Source organism: Apium graveolens, chromosome 10 (genome assembly GCF_009905375.1).
Source record: "Apium graveolens cultivar Ventura chromosome 10, ASM990537v1, whole genome shotgun sequence".
In the NCBI taxonomy this organism is placed as follows: domain Eukaryota; kingdom Viridiplantae; phylum Streptophyta; class Magnoliopsida; order Apiales; family Apiaceae; genus Apium; species Apium graveolens.
In genome coordinates this window covers 179875696-179902762 of record NC_133656.1, presented here as the reverse complement: position 1 = coordinate 179902762, position 27067 = coordinate 179875696, and the positions used below count along the sequence as shown (strand labels likewise).

Here is a 27067-nt window from a genome sequence, read left to right as displayed (position 1 = left end):
TCACCTATCATATATTTGTAGGATTATACGTTGTGAGAATCAAATTAATGGAAAACGATGCTGTTAAGATGTTCACTTCAATAATAACATGCACAAAAAGAAATGTTAAAAGAGAAAATTTTAGAAAATATTAAGATGTTAAGTTAATTTTAAAAAAAAACAAAATACTTGAACGAATTCTTTCCAATAATAACAAAATGTTCTCCTTATTTAATATATTTGCACAAAAAGAAAAAGAAACTTGAACGATTATTTCCGATAATAACGCAATATTTTCTTATTCAAAATAACCTACACAAAAAAATGTTAAAAAAGAAAGTTTTAGGTAATATTAAGATGGTAAGTTAAATTTAAAAATAAAATAAAGAAAGGTTAGAAAAATATAAGTTAATTATAATTTTAATTTTTTAATTTAAAATTTTTAAAAAATTCGAAAAATAGAATGAGACGATAATGAGGCCGCGGCACATAAACGTCCCCACATTCTCCTTTATGTAAGTATTTTTGTTACTATTTTAAAAAATTACTAGAGATTTTTTTTAAAATATTATAGAACTTAATTATATGAAAGCAATAGAAATAAGCTATTTATAATTTTTAAAATATCGATTTATCAAGAATTTTTTACGACGTTAAATGTAATTTAGCAATAATATATATATTTAACGCATTAGTTCAAGCAAACTTATAATTATTTTTGACAATCATTAACCCACAAAACTATTAATTCATGTATTTAAAAAATAAGAAAAATCAAAGTAATGCACATGTATGTTCTTTAATTCACCTCTAATTATCTTTTTATATAATTCACGTGATCCGACAAAAAGATAATACATGTTATCATATTACAAATATAATTTTTAAAACTTAACATGATTAATAAGTGTTTAAATAATTTTGAGGCCTGAAATTTTTTCCAAAGTATAACCATGGTCAAACAGTAATTGAATTATATAGCGTCAAATATACAAATACATATATATTCTTGAAGAATAGAATGCTGAAAAAATTATAAAATTTTATATCTCAAGCAAAACAAAAAATAATGGATCAAATATTCACAAAATCATATATTTAAATTAGATAATTCTAAAACTTTATTCGTAAAATTTTACCACATTTAGAAAGTAATTCTAATTATTTTTAGAAAATATATTCTACACACAAGTAACCTAAATAAAAAGATATCGATTTTTTTAAATATTTGGACAAATATTTTAATTTAAATACTTGCACGCTTCTTTCGGATAATAACGAACATATTCTTATTTACAATAACTTTCACAAAAAGAAAAAGTTGAAAGATAAATTTTTATTGAATATAAAGATATTTGCACAAATATATCGATTTTCTAAAATACTTACACGTTTCTCTCCGATAATAACGAAACATTTCCTTATTCAAATTAAATTGTACAAAAAGAAATTGTTAAAAGTGAAATTTTATAGAATATTAAGATACTTACACAAATATATCGATTTTCTAAATTACTTGCAGTTTTCTTTCCCATGACAACGAAATACATTATTATTCAAAATAACTACTACACAAAGAAAATGTTAAATGAGAGTTTTTTTAGAGAAAATAAAGATGGTAAGTTTATTCAGATGGAAAAAGAAGAAAATTTAGAAAATTATATGGCAAGTGTAGTTTTTAATATTTTTTAATTTGAAAAATTGAGAAAATTAAAAAAATAAGATGAGATGATGTAAGAGGTGTCGCAAATTGATTTTTAACTTTTGAAAAGACTTGCTAAAAAGTTACAAAATTTTGATCTCAAGCAAAATAAAAAGTAACATACAGTGGGTCGAATTTTTGTAGAAGTTTTGTACAATTTAACTCAATTCTAAAGGGATTCTTAAAGGAAAACAAAATCATATATTTAATTAGGTAATTTAAAATTTTATTCGTAAATATTTTACCATATCTTTAAGTAATTCCAATTATTGTTAGACAATTATATTCTACACACAAGTAACTTAAATAAAAAAGATCTCAAGTTTCTATTTTACAAAGATTTTAATTTTCTAAAATACTTGCTCATTTTTTTATAATTGCTTGTTTTTTTGGGACAACGTTGCACAAAAGGAAAAAATTAAAAGAAAAACTTTTATTGAATACTAAGATTGCACAAAGAATTTTCTAAAATACTTGCACGCTTTTTCCGATAATAACGAAACATATAATTATTAAAAATAATTTGTACAAAAAAAAATGTTGAAACAATTTTTTTAATCAAATATTAAGATAATTACACAAAGATATCGATTTTTTAAAATACCATATTTCTTTCTTATAACAACAAAATATATCATTAGTGAAAATAATTTGCATAAAAAGAAATGATAAAAGAGAATTTTTTAGTGAATATAAAGATGGTAAGTTTATTCAAAAAGAAAATGGATTTTTTTTAGAAAAGTATATGGTAATTGTGATTTTAATATTTTTAATTAAAAAATTGAAAAAATGCTGAAAATAAGATGAGATGATGTAAAAGATGTCACATAAACGTGAATCTTCATCTTCTTTACCTTCTTTATATAAGTATATTAATTTTTAACTTTTGAAATATGTAAAACTGATGTAATATTTAAAAAAGAAAAGTGCATAAAATTGAATGAATTGAGAAGTATACATCTATTACTTTTAACTTGTAAATTTCTAGTACCTTAGAAACTAACAAAACAAGGTGTCTAGTTTTAGCGAGTAAACAAAGCATACAAGCAATTGTCAAGCTCATGCGTTTTGTCACCTATCATATATTTGTAGGATTATACGTTGTGAGAATCAAATTAATGGAAAACGATGCTGTTAAGATGTTCACTTCAATAATAACATGCACAAAAAGAAATGTTAAAAGAGAAAATTTTAGAAAATATTAAGATGTTAAGTTAATTTTAAAAAAAAACAAAATACTTGAACGAATTCTTTCCAATAATAACAAAATGTTCTCCTTATTTAATATATTTGCACAAAAAGAAAAAGAAACTTGAACGATTATTTCCGATAATAACGCAATATTTTCTTATTCAAAATAACCTACACAAAAAAATGTTAAAAAAGAAAGTTTTAGGTAATATTAAGATGGTAAGTTAAATTTAAAAATAAAATAAAGAAAGGTTAGAAAAATATAAGTTAATTATAATTTTAATTTTTTAATTTAAAATTTTTAAAAAATTCGAAAAATAGAATGAGACGATAATGAGGCCGCGGCACATAAACGTCCCCACATTCTCCTTTATGTAAGTATTTTTGTTACTATTTTAAAAAATTACTAGAGATTTTTTTTAAAATATTATAGAACTTAATTATATGAAAGCAATAGAAATAAGCTATTTATAATTTTTAAAATATCGATTTATCAAGAATTTTTTACGACGTTAAATGTAATTTAGCAATAATATATATATTTAACGCATTAGTTCAAGCAAACTTATAATTATTTTTGACAATCATTAACCCACAAAACTATTAATTCATGTATTTAAAAAATAAGAAAAATCAAAGTAATGCACATGTATGTTCTTTAATTCACCTCTAATTATCTTTTTATATAATTCACGTGATCCGACAAAAAGATAATACATGTTATCATATTACAAATATAATTTTTAAAACTTAACATGATTAATAAGTGTTTAAATAATTTTGAGGCCTGAAATTTTTTCCAAAGTATAACCATGGTCAAACAGTAATTGAATTATATAGCGTCAAATATACAAATACATATATATTCTTGAAGAATAGAATGCTGAAAAAATTATAAAATTTTATATCTCAAGCAAAACAAAAAATAATGGATCAAATATTCACAAAATCATATATTTAAATTAGATAATTCTAAAACTTTATTCGTAAAATTTTACCACATTTAGAAAGTAATTCTAATTATTTTTAGAAAATATATTCTACACACAAGTAACCTAAATAAAAAGATATCGATTTTTTTAAATATTTGGACAAATATTTTAATTTAAATACTTGCACGCTTCTTTCGGATAATAACGAACATATTCTTATTTACAATAACTTTCACAAAAAGAAAAAGTTGAAAGATAAATTTTTATTGAATATAAAGATATTTGCACAAATATATCGATTTTCTAAAATACTTACACGTTTCTCTCCGATAATAACGAAACATTTCCTTATTCAAATTAAATTGTACAAAAAGAAATTGTTAAAAGTGAAATTTTATAGAATATTAAGATACTTACACAAATATATCGATTTTCTAAATTACTTGCAGTTTTCTTTCCCATGACAACGAAATACATTATTATTCAAAATAACTACTACACAAAGAAAATGTTAAATGAGAGTTTTTTTAGAGAAAATAAAGATGGTAAGTTTATTCAGATGGAAAAAGAAGAAAATTTAGAAAATTATATGGCAAGTGTAGTTTTTAATATTTTTTAATTTGAAAAATTGAGAAAATTAAAAAAATAAGATGAGATGATGTAAGAGGTGTCGCAAATTGATTTTTAACTTTTGAAAAGACTTGCTAAAAAGTTACAAAATTTTGATCTCAAGCAAAATAAAAAGTAACATACAGTGGGTCGAATTTTTGTAGAAGTTTTGTACAATTTAACTCAATTCTAAAGGGATTCTTAAAGGAAAACAAAATCATATATTTAATTAGGTAATTTTAAAATTTTATTCGTAAATATTTTACCATATCTTTAAGTAATTCCAATTATTGTTAGACAATTATATTCTACACACAAGTAACTTAAATAAAAAAGATCTCAAGTTTCTATTTTACAAAGATTTTAATTTTCTAAAATACTTGCTCATTTTTTTATAATTGCTTGTTTTTTTGGGACAACGTTGCACAAAAGGAAAAAATTAAAAGAAAAACTTTTATTGAATACTAAGATTGCACAAAGAATTTTCTAAAATACTTGCACGCTTTTTCCGATAATAACGAAACATATAATTATTAAAAATAATTTGTACAAAAAAAAATGTTGAAACAATTTTTTTAATCAAATATTAAGATAATTACACAAAGATATCGATTTTTTAAAATACCATATTTCTTTCTTATAACAACAAAATATATCATTAGTGAAAATAATTTGCATAAAAAGAAATGATAAAAGAGAATTTTTTAGTGAATATAAAGATGGTAAGTTTATTCAAAAAGAAAATGGATTTTTTTTAGAAAAGTATATGGTAATTGTGATTTTAATATTTTTAATTAAAAAATTGAAAAAATGCTGAAAATAAGATGAGATGATGTAAAAGATGTCACATAAACGTGAATCTTCATCTTCTTTACCTTCTTTATATAAGTATATTAATTTTTAACTTTTGAAATATGTAAAACTGATGTAATATTTAAAAAAGAAAAGTGCATAAAATTGAATGAATTGAGAAGTATACATCTATTACTTTTAACTTGTAAATTTCTAGTACCTTAGAAACTAACAAAACAAGGTGTCTAGTTTTAGCGAGTAAACAAAGCATACAAGCAATTGTCAAGCTCATGCGTTTTGTCACCTATCATATATTTGTAGGATTATACGTTGTGAGAATCAAATTAATGGAAAACGATGCTGTTAAGATGTTCACTTCATCTCTGATTCCAGTCACAATGCCCTTCATCTCTGATTGACAAATAGAATTGGATTTGAATTGGCAATCCGCGCCAACACCTGTATAATCAGCAAAGTAGCACATAGGGTACGGGCGTGGAAATTTCATATTAGATCTTAAAATTGTAATTGAACTGGAACTACCCAGCATCAATTCTGCTACACACTTCCATAGCATTGTGCAGGCAAGTATTACAGAAGGACAGAATTTAGCTAAATGCATTAAGAGCATCTTCAACCCATATTCACCTCTTAGCTATATCCTAGGTGAACAACAAATTTTAGCTAATGATTTTGATTTTGGCTTCTCCAAGGCCAGCTAAATTTTTTGAAAACGCTAAAATGATTCTCCAAATTTATTGATTGGGAAGTCATTATCTATAATTGTCACATCAGCTCTGCCCAATTAAAAAAGTTAAAATAATATTTTCTTTATAGATCTAATGGTGTAAAATCATCCACATGATCTTGAAATTTTAAATCTAATACTTTATTATTATTTTTAGAGAATAGCGAACCATTATAGATAATATTTTTTTCATCATCTAAATTTTAGTCAACTACTATTTTATATTATTTTAGCTAACCAAAATACCTAACCCCTAGAACATAAGATGCTCTAACACAAATATTTCAGTGTCAAAAGGCTGCAACCCACTTAACAAAGACTACAAATCAAAATATTGACATCCTTCACGAGGTTTCAGGAGCTTCCATATCGCAGACATCTCCAAGCTGGTGCTTAATATAAAATATCTACAAGAAATGAAAAAAAAACTAGTCAGAAGATTATTCAAAGACACACACACACACATATTTCACATCCAATTACAAACTATCTAGGCCTACAATTCCAACACAATACATCAATATATCGACTCAAGATACACAAAATTTCAGATAATAGAATGTCTAAATATTATTGTGTTTACAACACAAATATCTATACTGATCAAATGTACTATGTCTATTCTATACAGTGCTATAAAATTCGCTAATAGCGCTAAATCGGTTTAGATACCGATTTGCGATTTATCGACATAGACAATGTTTTAGAATTTTTATATTATTAATGAATACTGTTTTGCACTTTAGTGAATCCTGTATCGTATTACTGAATCATGTATAGTTTATTGGTTACATAGCAGGTTAGGGAAGTTTGTAGTTGAACACAATTCTATACGTATATTACGGGTTGTGCTCTACTTAGAACCGTGAACCAAAACCAAATAACCAAAATTTCAGAATGATTTGTGCACATTAATTTACTAATTTGCTTTGGTTTTTACAGTTTCATTTTAGGTTTGGTTCACCTCTTGGCTTATAACCCGTACGCGTGAGTTTAATTTATTATATTATAGTTATATATATATATATATGCAAATGATCAAATAGAAACTAATTTTAAGATAAAAACTAGAAACCAATCTATACCACTCATATTTTTAACTGTCATTAAATCCTGACCACTACTTATACATATATATACCCCTTTTATTAATTAATTTTCTTATCCTCTCTCATTTCTTCTGCCTCTTTTTATCATCTTCCTCTTTTCATCTTCTTCTCCTTCACTTTTTCATAGCTTCACCACCAATTTACTATCTCTCTCTTACCCACCCCTAAACATATACATACAAATCCATATGTACACATCACCTCCACATATATAAACAAATCAGTACATACACATCTTCCCATACATGTAGTAATCACTATGAATTTAAGCACCGACTATCATATATCCGGCACCGAGAGCTGGTGTTTGTTGATGTGGTGGAAATGAAAAAGAGATATGAAGATGGATGAGACTGAATAAATATTGGTCAGAATTATTGTCGGATTAATGGTGGTCGGAAATATGGCCGGAAGTAATGGTGCTGGCAGGTGTATACAAATATTGTGGTGTGTACACGCGTATATCAGTGAAGAAGGTTAACGACGATGAATAAAGACTTTCAGTGTTTTTGGGCCAAAATTTGGGCTTGCTGCTTTTCAATTATTGGGTTGAGTGGGTTTCTAATTTTTATTTTTGAGTGGTTTTTAGTAGAGTTGCACCCATATATATTTTCATCTGAATAGTGATGTTTATATAAAATGATTCGTAAAATTATATGTTTTTAATTGCAGAACGTAAGTTAACTCTATGACTCCACAAAATATAAGGACTTCATATAACTTTCCTCTCTATATATACTAATAATATATATTGGGGTTAATCATCAAACACATGTCTCATTGTGTCAAAATGCATCAATCGAGTCACTCATTACAAATTTGACTCAATATAGTCACCAATTTGAAAAATTGTATCAATGAGAACATTTTTCAATAACCAAGTTGATATAAAATTTTAACTTTCCGTGACTAAGTGTCACTAAGTTGATAGAGTCAAATTTGCAATGACTGACCAAACCGGTACATTTAGACCCGATAAATCATGTCTTTGATAATTAACCCCATAGATTCTCAACTTTGATATGTTAATGATGGGATACGAACCTTACATCTTTAAGTCTCTTAGTAGAGTGTTCAACTATTGACATTCTTTCGTATTAGATCTAAAGGTGTACATTCATTTACTAAAGATCTAACAATCATTATTTTTTTGATGATGAACCAAATTACAACCAAATTCCCCTAGCTTGCTTTTTATAGTATCTTATTACAGTATGTGTGTGTGTGTCAGAGCCAAAAAACGGAGAAGAGTATAACAATTTACACATATTGTCAAGACATAAATAAGCTCCAAAGAGAGGTAAAACCAGAAAAAAAAAGAGTATATCTCTAGCTTGCTGTCATTGATAGCTTATTTTACAAGAGAAGGGGAATGTTAGGAAAGCTTATTTAGCAACATGTAACCATATTTCAATTTTCAAGGAATATCTACGACTTAATTATGAATGATGTGTGATCAGACCTCTATGAGTGGAGAAGGAATTCCAGTTGAATAATATGCACAAACTAGCAATTATCTACTTCAAATATAGAGTGCTTGTCAAAGAGAATTACATCGAATACAAAAATTCATTTAACCAAGTTCAGTCAGTAAATATAACTTTGTGTTACATTTAAACAGCGTCAAAGAAAAATAACCAAGATGCATCAGCCTGATTTGTGCACACAGTGTACAGAAAACAGTAACGTGGACAAAAAGATAGCTGCAAATTCTAGAATTTGAACAAGTACCAAAAAAATAAGATAGAACAGCATATATAGCATGCATCTCTCTACTAAAATAAATTAATGAGAATACCAGGATACGTTCGCATTTCATCGTCAGGACTATCATCAACCATTCCAGTATTAGTATCACCATCAGATTCAGATTCAGTGTCTGTTACAAAACCTAAAGGCAAAGAGACATTGGTGTTGACTCCAATATCAAATTCAGGCTCGGTTTGAGACCCAACCAGAGGCTCCATGCAGGACCAGTCAGAGTCATTTCCAAGCCAACTGCAAACGAAATCAAAATATAAATGTAGTGGTTTGAGCAGTAATCAATTATAAATACATAAATAGGGGCTGGGCCCAATGAGGAACTACAGTTGTACTTGGATAACTGGGTAACTAATTTTGGACCGTCCAATTATACTGAACACTAAACTACGCCTGCTTTTCTTTCTATTCTATTTCTTTATTTTCAGACTTTCGGTTCACAATATATGTTACTTTTTTTATTTTTATTCACAGCAAATGCACAATCAGATTTCATGTTTTGTCGTTAAGCAATTTAAAGTCACAAGTATTGTATGTTAGGTTCTCTCTTTCAAAATCAACTTCAAAACGAACAAACATGACAATCTGAATACAGAACATAATAATTAATATCTAAGTTTTGAAGTAAAGAACATAGAACATAGTACGGATTATAAAATTTTGTAAGTGGATTTTAAAAGTATAATACTCGGTACTTATGCTTCATAATATGATTAAATGATAATTTATTATCCTATATCAAAATTCTAAATACAGAACTTATATATTTTTGTAAAAAAAGTTTAGCAAATTTGTAAAATAATTAAAAAGAATATATTAAACACGATTTTTTAATGAAATTGCAAAAATATAGGTCTTAGTCTCTAAAACAAAATTCCTGGTTCTATTTATAGAAACATATTACAGTGTGAAATGATAGTTCTGTTTTTAAAAAACTCAAGTACTTAAAAAAAAATTACAACATACTATTTTCTATGCGCTGTATTCTAAAAAACAATTATTGTTTTTCTAAAATTTATTAACAAAATTCTATGTACTTGATTCAATTCATGTTCTGTGTATTATAATATGTTTTTTATTTCCATATAAGTTTTTCAAATAAATTTATATTGATGTCATATATCTAGAAATATCACAAATGTTTTGTTTATGAAACAAAATTACAACTATTAATTCATTATTTAATACCTTCGAAAACAAGTAGATGTTTCCTTGTTTCGTAAGTGCAAGTGACTCCAGTGCATTAGGTTTGATGTGCACATGAGAACACGTTATTTGTATGTATTATTCAAAATGTTTGGATGAAATGGAAAATATGATGAGCAAGTACAACTATAATATCATGAATAATAGGAAAAACATAAGAAGAGAAAATTACCTACAACAGAACCTCATGTCATCGACTCTAAGAATATCTGCAACTACTGTACGACTAGGATTTCCCTTTACAGTAAGCTGATTTGAACACCACAAAACAATCAAAAAAACAAAGGTTGACAGAAAAAGGAAATTTAAAACTGAAGAGACTAAGAGTGCAACGTTGTTAAGCTGACCATGATATGGGGAGTCCGGTAGGTATAATAATCACCCAATTTGCGGGATACACTGCTTAGTGCTTGGGCATACTACCAAAATCCAAGAACAAATCAACCAAATGTATTAATGTTCAAATAAGAGTAAAGAAACAAATGCATTACGCTATTCACACATTATACCTGATAAGCACAAAATACCGGATATTCATTCAGAGCAGTAACCGAGTCTCCTGGACTCACTGCAGCTTCATATGCAGGCGATCCTTCATAAACATGCATAAACAAGACAGTTTCAAAGCTCTTAACAAACTGAGGCCAATAATTAAACATCAAACTACATAAATTGGTGCCATAAGTTGATCCAGATATAGCATAAAAACTTGTAATCTAACGAGAGAATCAAAAAAGGTGATCCTACATTTGCAACAAACTGATGATAGGAAAGCGGACATGTAAAGCAACATTTTAAAGGTTTTTGACAGGGAAGAATCTTAAATTGTTAAAAATTATAGTTTTCTTCTAAATGTGCATTTGGTAAGCAAGTATTTTCAGCTGAAAACAGTATTTATTTACTTGTATAGCCTGCTCAAAATAAAAAGTGATGGACCCAGATTGACTCAAACTCATTAGCAAAGGTTTGTATGTTTTTTAGGCTTTTCAAGTCCAACACCAGAAAAAGAACACCTTCCAAATTCATTCTCAAGCAGAGCAAAATAATAACTTTCCACCTAACATAACAATATTTAACTTCACACTTCGATCAAGACTTTGTGTATGACTTGCCTCTTTCACAATAGCAGTACTATCACCACAGAATTCAGGCATTGTTTCAAATGCATCATGAGGGAGCTCGGCAATGTCAATCACACTCAGCCCAAACCAAGGTCGCACGACAACACTGCATAAATTGGATCAATTGTTGAAGTTAGTCCACAATTGCATTAAGAGACACAGTCATACAATACATCAAACAAGCTCACAAAATTTAAATATTCATTTTAATTATAGCTGTTTAAGACAGAGTAGAAAGCTAAAAGCTCTTCTCAGAAGGTTCAAGTCGTGAGCCTGTTGGATGTTAGATTTTTAGTGCACAAAGTTTTTCCAAAAGGTTACGAGGGAAGCTAAAGTACTATTTACGTAGTTTCTAAATACGTTCTTTCACTGAAATCATTAAAAGCACATCCTAATTTTTCTAATTTTAAGGAGAATTATCAATCCTCACATCACGGATTAAAATAAATATGTACCTGAAGCAAAAGGAAAATAATTCCTTTTAACTTACATTCCAAAAAATTAATAGAGGGTATGAAAAAACAATTCAAAGTTGTACCACATTGATGGGAAGCAAGTTATGTCTACTTAAGTGTTAAAACACAATTTTATAATTAGAAATATACTTCTAAAATATGACACATTTATATACAATTAACACTAAAAGATTTTTGAAATTGTTTTAAAAAACAGTGGATCTCTCTCATACTTGTAAAATTAAAATTTTAGCATTGAATAGTACATAAATGAGGAAACATGTATCTACATATAATTCGTAGTACCCTAAATCAATATCTATTTAATGAATGGACAAGTACAAATAATAACACTCTTATATCGTTCAATGAAATTCTTTTTAACACTTAGGAAAAACGATGATTTTGCAAAATCATTACTACCCCCCCCCCAAAGTCTCATTTTTGTTCTTTCTACAATATGGTGAGGTGAATCACGAGAAATATTTTTTATAGATGACAGATTAAGAGTTGTAATTGACACAGCAGAATGAATTTTTACGCGGTAAAATTATGATATCAGCGCTAAAAGCCTTGTGACTGTCATATTCCGCCTCCCCCCCCCCCCACTGTTAATGGTCAAATGTCAATGGTCATGTTTGGTAGTGCCTACAATTTTCATATACACATAATCAGAATTTCAAAAAGCCTGCCTCAGTAATTAGTCTAGGACTCTAGGTGGTCTCTACACTCGCACACTACCCAAAACAATTTCTTCATTTGTTTAAAACACATTTTTTGGTCCACCTCTATAAATTTGGCAAGATAATATTCACATAAGGTAGTTTAGCCAAATCTAAAGTACAACTCCATCGTCTATGCAATTTGTACAAACCCCTGATTTACCAAGCCACTTTTTACAACAAAACAAAGGAAAACAGAAGTTAACCTAGACCCCTAACTAAAAAATGATTGTCTGACCGCTGAGGATCAACAACCACCCCCCCTCCCTCTCTCTCGGGTCTCTATTTAGTATCTCAAGAAATCAAAAGAAAAAAACCTATAAAAAGCTTGTGAAGAGAAGAACACAGACACTCCGTTTTTAAGATACTTGTAACACTCTAAATTCCAAGGTAGCTAATGTACAATTCCCAAGTTTTAAGGTTTCACAAAAAGTTCCAATTATAAATGTTTTATGTGCAAAGACATCAGAAAAATGACAAACATTGTTTTCGCACACAAAAAGTTGGGAGAACAGTAAAAACAGGATTAATCAAAGAAAGATATCAAACCCATTATTTTTCCATCTGTCCAGGCATGAACTGATCACTGATGTCGGAAGAGGATGAACACACTGATAGCCATCAAAAAAGTTAATGCCACACACTTGACCGGTCTTAGTGATAAGCGGTCCTCCTTCACCAGTCTAATTTTATAAATTAGTGACCCAATATATAAGAATAGAATGCCACAAATATAAGAAAACAAAAGCAAACATAGAAATGAGTGTGCATGCATGTATATCACTTCGTGTAACAAAGCATTATTTCCATATTAAAGACATTTGGAGTCGTTAGATTAAGACAATATTTTTGCTCATATGAACAAAATATATAATTACATGGAAATTTAACCGCTAGACCCAAAAGCAAAACTTACTTTGAAACATCATTATTTACAATTATAAACAAATGTGGCCGAGTAGTTAAAACTACAATTATACTATTTAAAATTGACAAAATATCATCAAAAACAGGCACAATCAAGTAAAAACCTAAAATTATGTGGGAACACAAAAACTCATGCAAACTAATGGCTGCCTTTTTCTATACTAATAGCACAAAATGATGATTAGATATGGATACCTGGCTACTGCTACAAGTAGAGCTCACAAGTAGCTCACATCCAAAATAGGGATACTCCGTACTAATCAATCCGCTACTTTCTGACAATTTGCAAGTGTGGAAATCCCTTCTTAAAGCAACTACTCCAACTCCTTGTAGACTCTCTGGAGGAGGTGATGAAAGCTTTACATGATTCAATTTGACATCTGAGTTCACTTTAAAAGTCGCTATGTTGTGATAATAATCAACATAGTTTTCTTCGGCCAAAAGAATTTTTCCATTTTCCAATCGAACAACAATCTGAAAATTAATAAATTACATTGGTAACAATGAAATTAATAGCAATGGAGTCAAACAATGCAGAGTAAAAGTAGACAAATCGCATGAATACCACTGATGCAAGTAAACAAAATCAATTTGAAATTGAGCATTTGCATTGAGTACGGTGAGATTATGAGATTAGTGTTGTCATTAGTATCTTAGGGAAGACAAAATAAAAGGAGAAATATTGTTTCATTACATATTCTGCTTGAATTCGCAAATTTGCATCAGATGCGCATATCACAAGAAGGTACTAAAAAAATTATAAACAAAACTAAAAAACAAGGAAAATGGCACGCCGGCAAAGTATGAATAAATTCCCTCTGAGATACCACTTATTCAACAGTTTATTGCCCTTAAGTAATCACAGATGTAAATTAATCACATTGATCTATCTTATCAAGATCACGAACCGGAGGAAGGGCATCAAAACACAGTTTCATAACAGTTGACGTGTTCCCCTAGGAACGTATACTAATGCTTAAAAAAGAACCACGAATACCTTACAAGATATAAACATCTACATCAGCGCGTCATAATTCCCACACTTTTACATCAGACCACAATCAATCATTACTGTGTTTTCGGTCAGTTGTCATTTGACCAGAAATTTGGTTCCTAGCCAAGCATATAATATACCAGAATATAATAGAGCAACCTCCTGCTGCAGAAATTATGGAATTTTTACTACGGTGGAATAAAATTACTAATTAATAACAGGCAGAATCATCTTGTTACAGAAACAAGGAAGGAGATATGTACATAGTAATCATCACGCTCGGAAGGAGACCTCATTAATTTTGAAGAAGTAAGAACTGTAGCTTGTCCATTGGCATCATCCCAGTCTATAATAACGCCCGAGCAATCAACTTTCCTCCGTACCCCTGGCATATTATATTTGGGTCACGTCAATATTTTCATTAACAAGGTGCAGTGAACGTATTCAAAGCAAGAGATAGATTAATTCAATTACCAACAAAATAAGAAACAAGAGGCGCAATATACATAATTGCGGATCTCATCTCCCTGTCCTCATAGCACCGCAATTCCTTTTTTCGATGGAAATCTAATTTTACAACAAACAACAAAAATCAATAGCTTTTCCCCAACCCAATAAAGTCACAAACAACGTGATGGATTTAAAAATGTGAAATTGCTAGTTCGTACCTAGGGGAGACAACTTGGGCATGACTTTCCGAGGAGGAGCAGAGGACTCATAGTGTTTCTGAATCTCTACAGGGCAAGCAGATTACAAAAAGTTACAAACAAAATTAGGGTTTAGAATCTAAATAAACAGCTGTGGCTGTGATGGATATAAAAACACAAAACATATTTATAAATTAATTACTTGACCAATAAACTGGAAAAAATTGTTTGAGTGTGATGGATATAAAAACACAAAACATATTTATAAATTAATTACTTGACCAATAAACTGGAAAAAATTGTTTGAGTGTGATGGATATAAAAACACAAAACATATTTATAAATTAATTACTTGACCAATAAACTGGAAAAAATTGTTTGAGCGATTCACCACTGCGATATACAAGAAGTTTCCTGTTGTTGTCCATGCTATAACTTTAATTTGTAAACTAAAAACTCTGGGGATTTGAATACAGAGGGTATCTGATATATATAGCCGAAGTTATTGGGCCTAAGGTAAGGTAAGGTAAAAGAATTTACTGGGCCTAAGGTAAGGTTTATGTACTTATGTTGGGTCATATAGAATAAACTAGCATAGTAACCGGATGTATACAAATATAATATTTTAAGTTATTTTCTTATTTGTAAATGTTGTATAATGTCTAACGAACATAAAAATAAAAGTTGATTGTTTATCAATGTGTATCATTTTCATACAAGACATTACTAGATTATACAACGTTTCCAATATAGCTCATTAAGCAAAATATATATATTCCTGTTTGTGTTGTATAATTTGTATTTAACGAATGAATATAAACATGGTAGTCAGTGTACGACGTTTCCAATATAGCTCATTAAGCAAAATATATATTCTTGTTTGTGTTGTATAATTTGTATTTAATGAATGAATATAAACATGATAGTAAGTGTACGTTTAAAATGAAACAATTTAACTTAATATGTAGAATGTCGTTGTTATATTTACAAAAAAAAAGTTAAAAATTAACATTTATGTTGAATACATAGTTGACCAAAATTTTTAAATTTTATTTAAATAAACTATATATACTGGTCTATATTATTACTGAGTTCTCTAATAACTTTACAATTAACTTACTCAGTTTAAAAAGATAAAAAATGAATAACTGACTTCAGAATTACTTGTAATCATAATATACAATAATGTAAAATTTACAATACTGTTAATATAAAAGTTAATTTTAATGAAAAATGTTAGTTTTTGAAATTCAACATATATATGTATAGAAAAATGTTAGTTTTTTACATTCCTGTTAACAAAAGATTATGTTAGGAATATATGTATTAGTTTGATGATAAGTTAAACAAAACACTTAAGTAGAAATCTAGTGTGTGTAGCCTCAACGGATAGATGGAGTAGCTTTACTTAGAAATAAGTTTAGTATTGTAGCACATTTCAGTCTCTGCATTCAAATTATAATTCTTAGAAGTTTTGGGAAATTATAAGTCATGTTGACTACTAGTGGATATGCAAATAGGGGGGCTAATTGTAAATATAATATGCCTTGTAATTTTGTATAAATGAAGTAGTATCAACTGATAGATTAAAAGCCTTCAACGGATGAGAAACAAAGCTTCAACGGATGTCTCTAAAGCTTCAACGGATAACATCCATCAATGGATGAGTGCATCAACGGATAAAGCTTCAACTGTTAAAGCATCAACGGATGCCACTAAAGCATCAACGGATGAAAGCTTCAACGGATGCTTAGTTCCATAACAGTTGATAGTGACAATTCATAAGCTGACAGAGGCACATGGGTTGACAGAGACAATTGGAATGTGGTAGCCTCTTGGAGGAATCAAGAAAAAGCAGCATTTCCATTCTGGTGCAAACAAGGAAGTAGTCAAAGATTCACAGATTATCTTAGATTGCATTGGATAGAGAAATGAAGAAGAAACATGTGAAGAACTATTTTATAATTGTATTTTATCTTTGTCTTCACTTGTAAACTTGGTGATATATAAACCAAGTTGCAGCTAGTATTTAGGTGTGAATTTTCCAGAGCTGTTTAGAAAAACATAGAGAGAAAATCATCTAGTTTTTACTAGGAAGCAGCTGTGATCAATTCTTTGTATCACAGATTTTCTGAAATACACATCTCTGGTGGAACAACAAATCCACCAAAAAAGTTTTTAAAAGCCTTTGTGTTCTTTACATTTGTGTCTTGAATATACATCTGTCTGCACCTGCTCAAAGCAATTCACACACATCTGTTCATCATACACTTAGCTTTTGAAACTGCTCAAAACTTGAAAAAGTTTTGAGATTTACATTCAACCCCCCTTCTGTAAATCTCATTGTTAATTCCTTGGGAATAACAATTGGTATCAAAGCGAGCTCTTGACATATAAAGAGTTTAAAGATATATTCTACTAACATCATGAGTAAGAAGGATATTGGAGTGAAAATTCCAATCCTGGAAAGAGATAATTATCATCACTGGAAAGTGAAGATGCATTTACATCTTCTCTCTCAAGATGAAAGCTACATCAACTGCATTGAGAATGATCCTCACATCCCTCACAAAGTGGCCACAGCTGCCACTACCACAGTTGCTGTTGGACAGTCTATTCCCAATCCAAAAGCAGAATGGACTGATGAAGATATTGAAGAGGTTCACAAGGACAAGAAGGCCATGAACATTCTGTTTAATGGCCTAGACAAAGATATGTTTGATAATGTCATTAACAACCAAACTGCTAAGGAAATTTGAGATAATGTACAACTTATCTGTGAAGGTACTGAACAAGTTAGAGAAAACAAAATACAGCTTCTCATTCAACAATATGAATATTTTCACTCTGAAGAAGGAGAATCATTGAATGATATCTTCAATAGATTTCAGAAACTGTTGAATGGATTGAAGCTGTATGGCAGAGTGTACCAAGTCAAGGATTCCAACTTAAAATTTCTGAGGTCTCTACCAAAGGAATGAAAACCTATGACTGTTTCACTAAGGAATTCTCAAGATTATAAGGACTTCACACTTGAAAGATTATATGGAATTTTGAAGACCTATGAACTTGAGATGGAGCAAGATGAGCTGTTGGAGAAGGGAAAGAGAAAAGGTGGATCAGTTGCACTTGTAGTTGAAAATGAGAGAACTAAAGCCAGGAATGAAGAAAAGACAATGCCAAGTCTCAAAATTGGCACAAGCAAATCAGAATCAAGCAAGGGAAATGAGCAAGCAGCTGAGGTTGAAGACAATTCCATTCAAGATGACTCTGATGATGTTGATGAACATCTGGCTTTTCTGTCCAGAAGGTTTGCAAAGATGAAATTCAAGAAAAACACTAGAGCCACTAAGCCAAACAAGAACATGGTGGACAAATCTAAGTTCAAGTGTTACAACTGTGGCACAAGTGGATACTTTGCAAGTGAGTGCAGAAAGCCAACTTCTGAAAAGAAGAAATTTGAGCAAGTGGATTACAAAAAAAAATATTTCGAATTGCTCAAATAAAAGGAAAAGGGCTTTTTCTAACTCAAGAAAATGACTGGGCAGCTGATGGAGCCAATGAAGATGATGATATGGAGTATGTCAACTTAGCTCTGATGGCTAATTCTGATGAAAATGAAACTAGTTCATCAAGCAACCAGGTAATCACTACTGACCTCTCTCAGCTTTCTAAAAATGAATGCAATGAAGCTATAAATGATATGTCCAATGAATTATATCATTTACGTGTTTCCCTTAAATCACTGGCTAAAGAGAACACAAGAATTAAAGAAAATAATTTGTTTTTAAGTGATAGGAATGCTGTGTTAGAGGGTAAGGTAATTGAGCTTGAAAAGATTAAAATTAAATGCTTATCTGTTGAGAGTGAACTAGAAGAGTCTGTTAAGAAAGTAGAAGTTCTTTCTAGACAACTAGAACGTGAGCAAGAGGTAATCAAGGCCTGGAAAACATCTAGGGATGTTAGTGCTCAAATTGTCAAGGTTCAAGGAATTGAATCACTCTGTGAGAATGCCTGGAAGAAAAACAAAAAGGAAATATAATTAATTGATAGACTGTCAACGGATGTGGAATCAACGGATGATGAAAGTCATCTGTTGAAGGAAGAAAATGAGCATCAGTTGAAGGCTCATCAATTGAAACAGGCAAATAATTCTAAAAGGAATAATTTGAAAAATCTCAGTAAGAAGTTTGGTTCAACTTCCAAGAACTTTGTCAAAGAAGAAGCTAGCACATCCAAAGATTCCAGTAAGGTGAATATATGACACATGACTTTAGATCAGTTGAAAAATAGGCTTAAGTTGGTTGAGGATAAAAAGGAAACTAAAAGAAAATCTAATAGAAATGGGAAGGTAGGGATTAACAAACACAATAATTACACACCTGATAAGTATGCTCCTAGAAAAAGTTGTGTGCATTGTAGTAGTGTTAATCATCTATCTGCTAACTACAAATCTGTTAAGAATGCTCCCATGCCTTAACTCCTTCCATGCCTAACATGTCTATGTCACCATTGCATGCTATGCCTGTTATGTCTCAACAGAATCCACATGCATATTTTGCAAACATGCCATATGTTAATAATCATTATTTTGCTGCATTTAGTATGCCTCAAATTCCATACAACATGCCTATGTGGAATAATATGTTTGCACAATCTATGCCTTATCAAATTCAATCAAATGTGCTAAATGATTCTGTGACTAACCCTACACTTCAACCAACTACATCTGAGATCAAGGTTGACTCAAAGTTACCTAAGTCAAAAGGTGCAGGAAGTGTGAAGTCTAGGAAAAAGACTAACAAGGCTGGACCCAAGGAAACTTGGGTACCAAAATCAACTTGATTTGATTTTGTTGTGTGCAGGGAAAAAGAAGGAATCTATGGTACTTGGGCAGTGGTTGTTCAAGGCACATGACAGGAGATTTCACCCTGCTCACAGAGTTCAAGGAGAGATCTGGCCCTAGCATAACCTTTGGAGATGACATCAAAGGGTTGACTACGGGATATGACTTGATTTCAAAGGAAAATGTCATCATTGATGAAGTTGCATTAGTTGATGGTCTCAAACACAATCTATTGAGCATCAGTCAACTATGTGACAGAGGGAATATTGTTTCCTTCAATTCCAAAGCCTGTGTTGTCACCAGTAAAAAGGACAACAAAGTGGATCTAACTGGAGTTAGAAAAGGGAATGTGTACTTGGCTGACTTCAACTCTACAGATGCAGAATCAATCACTTGTCTTTTCAGCAAAGCAAGTCAAGATGAAAGTTGGCTATGGCACAAGAAGCTATCCCAATTGAATTTTAAGACCATGAATGATTAGGTCAAAAAGGACTTAGTTAGAGGAATGCCTCTAGTGGAATTCTCAAGGGATGGACTGTGTGATGCTTGTCAGAAAGGAAAGCAAAAGAGAGCATCATTCAGTAAGAAGCTTGAATCAGCAATTGATGAACCATTACAACTGCTACATATGGATCTTTTTGGACCAGTCAATGTATTGTCAATTTCAAGAAAAAGATATTGCCTAGTGATTGTAGATGATTTCTCAAAGTTTTCATGGACCTATTTTCTTGGATCAAAGGATGAAGCTAGTGAAATCATTATCAATCATATCAAGCAAGTCAACAACCATCCAGATTTCAAATTAAGGAATATCAGGAGTGACAATGGAACTGAGTTTAGGAATTCTACCATGAGGTTGTTCTGTGAAGAAAATGGGATCATGCATGAGTTCTCAGCTCCAAGGACTCCACAACAGAATGGTGTGGTGGAAAGGAAGAACAGATCACTAATTGAAGCTGCAAGAACAATGCTTGAAGAGTCAAAACTCCCAACATATTTTTGGGCTGAGGCTGTTAACTGTGCATGTTACACTCAGAATATTTCTCTAATCAATCAGGCAAAAGGCATGACTCCCTATCAATTGTTCAAGAGAAGAAAACCAACCTTAAACTTCCTTCATGTCTTTGGTTGCAAATGCTACATTCTAAGGAACCAACCTGACCACAAAGGCAAGTTTGATGCAAAGGATGATGAAGGGATATTTGTTGGTTATTCTGCTGTAAAATTATATAGGGTCTACAATCTAAGAACCAATATTGTTATGGAATCTGTGCATGTTGTGTTTGATGATAAAAAGATTGATGGACTAACAGATGAGGGACATCATGAAGGACTCAAATTTGACAACATTGAGATATATTGTGATGATAGTGAAGATGAGAATGATGGATAAGACACTTCAAAAAAGATTCAAAATCTGCCTTTGGATAATGCACAAAATGCTGCATCAGTTGAAAGTCATAATTCAGCATCCGTTGACAGAAGTAATGCAGCATCCGTTGAAAGACAAAGTGCATCATCCGTTGAAGTACATAATGGAGCATCCGTTGATCATAGTTCATCAACGGATAATCAATTTACATCATCAGTTGAGAGAACTCCCAGTTCCTTACAAAGGACCAATAACACAGGGGGAGTTTCAACCAATCAACACTCTATCTCACATCATGACAATACTGAGGCAACCTCATCTAGAGCTAATCTACCATCTCAAAGGAAATGGACCAAGAATCATCCTTTTGAACTAATCATTGGTGATGCAATATTTAAGGTGCAAACTAGAAGGGCTACTCAAGATGAATGTCTATACAGTAGTTTTCTATAACAGGAGGAACCTAAGAGAGTGAAAGAAGCTCTATTGGATCCAGATTGGATTTTAGCAATGCAAGAGGAGCTAAACCAATTTGAGAGGAACAAAGTATGGAAGCTAGTACCCAAGCCAAAGAACAAAAGTTCTATTGACACAAAATGGGAATTCAGAAACAAGATGGATGAAAATGGCATTGTCATAAGGAATAAAGCTAGATTGGTTGCCAAGGGCTACTCTCAACAAGAGGGAATAGATTTTGATGAGACATTTGCTGTTGTTGCAAGAATTGAAGCCATCAGAATTTTTCTAGCCTATGCAGCCCATGCCAATTTCAAAGTCTATCAAATGGATGTCAAGAGTGCATTTCTGAATGGAGAATTGGAGGAAGAAGTTTATGTGAGCCAACCTCCAGGGTTTGAAGATCCAAATTTTCCAGACCATGTGTATTATCTATTGAAAGCACTCTATGGACTAAAGCAAGCACCTAGAGTCTGGTATGAGACTTTGTCAAAATTTCTCCTAGATAATTACTTCACAAGAGGTACAGTTGACAAAACTCTTTTCTTTAGAAATGTTAATGGCTCTACAATACTTGTTCAAATTTATGTAGATGATATTATATTTGGCTCTACAGATGATAAACTTTGTAAAAAGTTTGCTAAGTTAATGCAAAGTAAATATGAAATGAGCATGATGGGAGAGCTAACTTATTTTCTTGGTTTACAAGTTAAACAAGTTAGTGGTGGAATTTTCATTAGTCAAGCTAAATATATTTTTGATCTTTTAAAGAAGTTTGACTTAATGGAATGTTCATCTGCAAAACCTCACATGGCCACTGCCACTAAGCTTGAATTAAACAAGGCTGAAAAGTCTGTGGATATTACAAGCTATAGAGGCATGATTGGTTCACTTCTATATTTAAATGCCAGTAGACTTGATATAATGTTTTCTACATATCTTTGTGCTAGATTTCAAGCTGATCCTAGAGAATCTCACTTAGTTGCTATTAAAAGAATTTTCAAATATCTCAAAGGGACTCCAAATCTAGGAATTTGGTACCCTAGAGAGTCTGGTTTTGATCTAATTGGCTACTCAGATGCAGATTATGCAGGTTGCAAAATAGACAGGAAAAGTACAACTGACACCTGTCAATTTCTAGGGAATAAGCTTGTGTCATGGTTCAGTAAGAAGCAAAATTATGTTTCTACATCAACAGCTGAGGCTGAGTACATTGTTGCTGGTAGTTGTTGTGCACAGATATTATGGATGAGGAATCAACTATTTGATTATGGGCTAAATGTTGACAAAATTCCAATATTCTGTGACAACACAAGTGTCATTGCCATTACTGAAAATCCAGTACAGCATTCAAGAACCAAGCACATTGACATCAAATATCACTTCATAAGGGAACATGTGATGAATGGTATAGTGGAACTTCATTTTGTTCCAAGTGAAAAACAGATTGCAGACATATTTACCAAGTCACTTGATGAATCAACATTCACAAGATTAGTAAGTGAGCTAGGTATGCTTAATTATTCCTAAATTCTTGTTCTAATTGTAATTTGTTTTGTAGCCTGAAATGAATTTGTTGCAAGAATAAAGTTGGCTTTAAGTAAAGTTTATTCTATCAATGGATATTCCCTATCCGTTGAAAGCCAAAATTATTCTATCAACGGATGTCCATTATCCGTTGAAAGACAAATACATTTCTGGTAATTTTATCCTTCAACGGATAAAACTGTGTTAATCTTCAACGGATAACTGTTTACCTCATCCGTTGAAGTGTCACATAAGTCGTTTTGAGTGAGTCACAGCCGTTGATTCTATTTACTTAACCATTGATACATATATATATATACACAGTTGTATGTATTTGTATTAAAGGCAGTTTTTAGAATACATACAGTTTTTCTTTTACTCTCAAAGAGCTGTAATTCACTTAAAAATATTGTTTAATCATTCTCTTTATGTTTTAGTTTGAGAAAGTATAAAAGCCCCTTTGAATTCTTATTTTCACTTTACGCTTTCTTGCAATTTCTAAAAGCTTTTACTCTCTTTCTCTCCCAAAACTCTCAACTTTTATCTGCAACTTCTACTCACAACAATGGCACCAGTAGTAAAGATAATGTCCCAATCTGGGTTTGTCTATGAGAAAAAAAAAATTCGTAGCTTTGGTGGAAAAGAATGAAGCCCACTCAGATTATCACAAGATGGTGGACTTCATCAAAAACTGCAAACTAAGTTATGCAATGCTGAAAGCCCCAATGATTTACTGTGAGGTAGTTGAGGAAATGTGGACAACTGCAGACTTCAACCCCACTGATATGACCATCTCTTTCTCTCTCAAAGGTAAAGATTACTATATTAACTGTGATGATATACAGTCCTATTTTAAATTACCTGAAAACAATGCCATGACACCACACACTGATAATGATGTATCTAGCATGTTAGATTCCATAGGCTATTCCCTTGATTCTACTAGTTTAGGTAGTATTAAGAGAAAAGGCCTTAGGAAAGAATGGAGTTTTCTTGGTGATGCCTTTATCAAGGTTTTCTCTGGGAAAATTAGTAATTTTGATGCAATAACTTCATCTCTTGTTAATATGCTCTATATGCTGGTTTCTGATAGGTACTTTAATTTTAGCAATTATGTTATGCTAGAATTGGGTACTAGGTTAGGTAACAAGGCTAATAGACCTCATAACATCTACTATGCTAGATTCTTTATGTTATTGGCTAACCATGTTGCTGAAGGTTTGGTCATAACTAATGAGAGTAATAAACTCAAATGCTGGGCACAAGAAAAGAGGGTCCTTGCAGACCTTTTAAGGATTAACCTCAACAGTAAGGTGTCATTGGTATACTTACCAATCATGGATGCACCTCAGGTAAGTGAGGTAAATACTTCTTCAACTCCTACTACTTCCAACCCCATCATTTCTTTGCCTTCAAGTGTGGCCATGGAATCTGTGTTAATGTCCCAACAGGTTCCTACTAAGGCCATCAAACCTAAAGTTTCAAAACCCAGGTCAAAGAAAGCCACCTCTGTTGTCTCTCAAAAGACAACAGTTGTAACACCTACCATGAACCTTGAGGGGAGTGTACAGGGTGTTAGTGGTGAGGGGAGGGGTGAACATCAAGAAAACCCCCAGAATAAGGTAGGAGAGGTTAGTGGTACCCAAGCTAGCCAAGCCACAGTTTCTCAAAAGACTATAGTGGTTGAAAAGGATTCAAACACATCCCTAGTTGCATCCTCCCAAAAGAGTGCAGCTATTGAAAATAGTCCCCAACTAGGGACACAGAACAAAAGAGGGAGGGACACTGAAGCCACACACTCACCTGTAAAAGCCTTCACAAGAAGAAAGAGGGTCAAAACCCTAGTTTCCACACAGGGTGCACACACTGCACAGATACAACCACCTGTATCTATGCCTTCTCAAATTCAGCTTGATATGACTCCAACAAATGTGGAGTCGCAACCCCATTCTCTCAAAATTCACACACATCAATCACCAAATTCTCCATCACCATCTCTGGACGTGGACATTATATTCACATCAATTCCTGATTCTCCCTCTTTATAACTCAGGGAGGAGCCCCACTCAAATACTGGTGATCATCATCTTTTAGATGATTTGTTGGATCATCAGCCAATTCTTTCAGACTTAGTTGAAGAATCTGTGTCACCTAAATTAAAATCAATCCACACAGATTCAACAATTATGTCACTTTCAATTTCTACTTCTTTTCCTTCTTCAATGGATATTCCTCATCCGTTGTCAAGTGGTTGTTCCTCAATGGATAAGCTTAACATCAATTATCTGTTGATACCATCAGTTTCAACCTAACGGATATTCCTTATCCGTTGATGGTCTCTACACAAACAATTGAATTAATTCCAAGTGTAGAAGACATGGTTACTGTACAATCACTTCTAGGATTGAGGGAAGGGAGTGAAAACTTGAGTGAGAGGCTGGGTTGCTCCCAGGCAAAGAAGAGCTTGAGAGTCTAAATATGCATGCTATGTCTTCCAGCATGGCAAAAGAAAGTGAGAGGAGTGCCACCTTAGTAGGTGAAGATGAGGGTGTGAGGAGTGTGAGCCAGGGGGATCCCTTGATGCAAGAAAAGAGAGAAATTGAGAGAAAAGCAGGTACAGGAGGTATAAGGGTGGATCCAGCCATTGCTAGTGAGTCAATGATTGTGAATGATGCTGAAAAGGAAAGACAATTTCAGCAACATTATAAAGCTGTAATTGATAACATTACCTTGGATGCTGATACTTTTACTCATCCTGTGTCAGCCTATCAACTGTTGGCTATTCAGGGCAATGAGGAGGCAGAAAAGACTTTAAATCTAGTACATACTTCAGAATCTCTACAAAGGGATAAAGCTGTTGTCAATAGGATGCCTTCTACAGCTGGTGAGCCATCTGAAGAATTTGGAGTAAATTCTAATGATGATGACTCTGATTTTTTAATGGAAGCATGAATTTAGGGGGAGCTGAAGGCCCAAGTTCTATTCCAGAGTTACCTGAATGGGCATTGACATGAATCTACACCAGGGCATTTCAATGTATCCTTGGTCAAACAAGTCATGGCTATCCAAAAGGCAATTCAGGAAACTTCAAATGCTGGAACCAAGGCTATTCTTCAAGCCCACTTAGATTCTCTACATCTCATGAAGCTACAACAATTAAGACAAAATCTAAGTGTGGATGAACTCAAAAAGGATATAGCTGACTTGAAGTCCTACAATTCTGAGAAGCTGAATTCAATCATGCCCTTTGGTACCATGCAGGAACTATTACTGAGACTAAGAAGAGAGTCAGATACTGAAAAGAAGATGGCCAAATTGGAGGAAAGAGTTCAAGCTATTAAAAACTCTGTGGTCACCATTCTTCACAATCAACAGTCTCAGACTAGTCTTCTAATGCAACTGGCTAAAGCACAGGGCTTGACCCCTCTCCTTGATGATAACAAAAAAGGAGAAAATGGAAGGGAAAGGGGAGCCATCTACAAATATACAAATATCAAAAGTGCTAGTTTCAGCCATCACTACTTCTCCAACACTTCAAATCAAAGGAAAGCTTGATGGAATTGATCTAATCCAGCTAGCAGCAGCTGAGATGAAGGTGAAAGAGCAAAGGAGAAAAATTGATGAAAGGATGCAATAAGTGTTTGGCTCTACAACTACAAAATCCTTATCTCTGAAACATATTACAAAAGTTGAGCCAATCACAATGGAGCATAAGCCAGTAAGGAGGAATAAGGTTGGAGAAACTTCTTTCAGGAACCTGAAGCCCATGGTACTCAAGCCAACCACTAAATTCAACAAGGACTCTACAAAGAACCCTCTAAGCTTTGCTCAACTAAAAGAAGTGGATTTTCCTCTTCCAAATCCTGATGAAGACAAAGTTTTGGGTGGTAACATCATAAAACACAAAGAGACCAAGGATGTAGTGGAAAGAATGAATATGGCTATCATCTATAGAGAGGGAAAGAGCATCT

At 31.9% G+C, this 27067-nt stretch overlaps 1 protein-coding gene across 4 annotated transcripts; it reads right to left on the bottom strand.

Annotated features, from left to right (window-relative positions):
- Positions 1–5360: 5360 nt before the first annotated feature.
- Positions 5361–15357, bottom strand: LOC141690387 (putative protease Do-like 14). Of its 4 annotated transcripts, XR_012562756.1 has the most exons (13): positions 15248–15357; positions 14917–14982; positions 14723–14815; positions 14512–14633; positions 13450–13728; positions 12877–13010; positions 11142–11256; positions 10539–10631; positions 10377–10448; positions 10202–10278; positions 8861–9060; positions 6268–6360; positions 5361–5665 (listed from the first exon to the last, which is right to left on the bottom strand). XR_012562756.1 is itself a non-coding variant. In XM_074495194.1 (12 exons), the coding sequence occupies exons 1-12, from the start codon at positions 15321–15323 to the stop codon at positions 6347–6349; spliced, it is 1341 nt and encodes a 446-aa protein (XP_074351295.1). In that variant the 5' UTR covers positions 15324–15357; the 3' UTR covers positions 5695–6346. The 4 variants fall into 4 exon arrangements, 3 of the variants coding, with proteins under 3 accessions (XP_074351295.1, XP_074351297.1, XP_074351296.1); XM_074495194.1 differs by lacking the exon at positions 5361–5665 and having other exon boundaries at positions 5695–6360; XM_074495196.1 differs by lacking the exon at positions 5361–5665 and having other exon boundaries at positions 5695–6360; positions 15287–15355.
- Positions 15358–27067: the final 11710 nt, after the last annotated feature.

Coding starts and splice junctions, on each gene's coding strand:
- LOC141690387 (XM_074495194.1), bottom strand. CDS start 15,323: ATGGACAACAACAGGAAACTTCTTGTATATCGCAGTGGTGAATCGCTC. Junction 14,983..15,247: donor TTTTCCAGTTTATTGGTCAA/GTAATTAATTTA, acceptor CTTGCCCTGTAG/AGATTCAGAAACACTATGAG. Junction 13,729..14,511: donor CCGAGCGTGATGATTACTAT/GTACATATCTCC, acceptor ATTAATTTTCAG/ATTGTTGTTCGATTGGAAAA.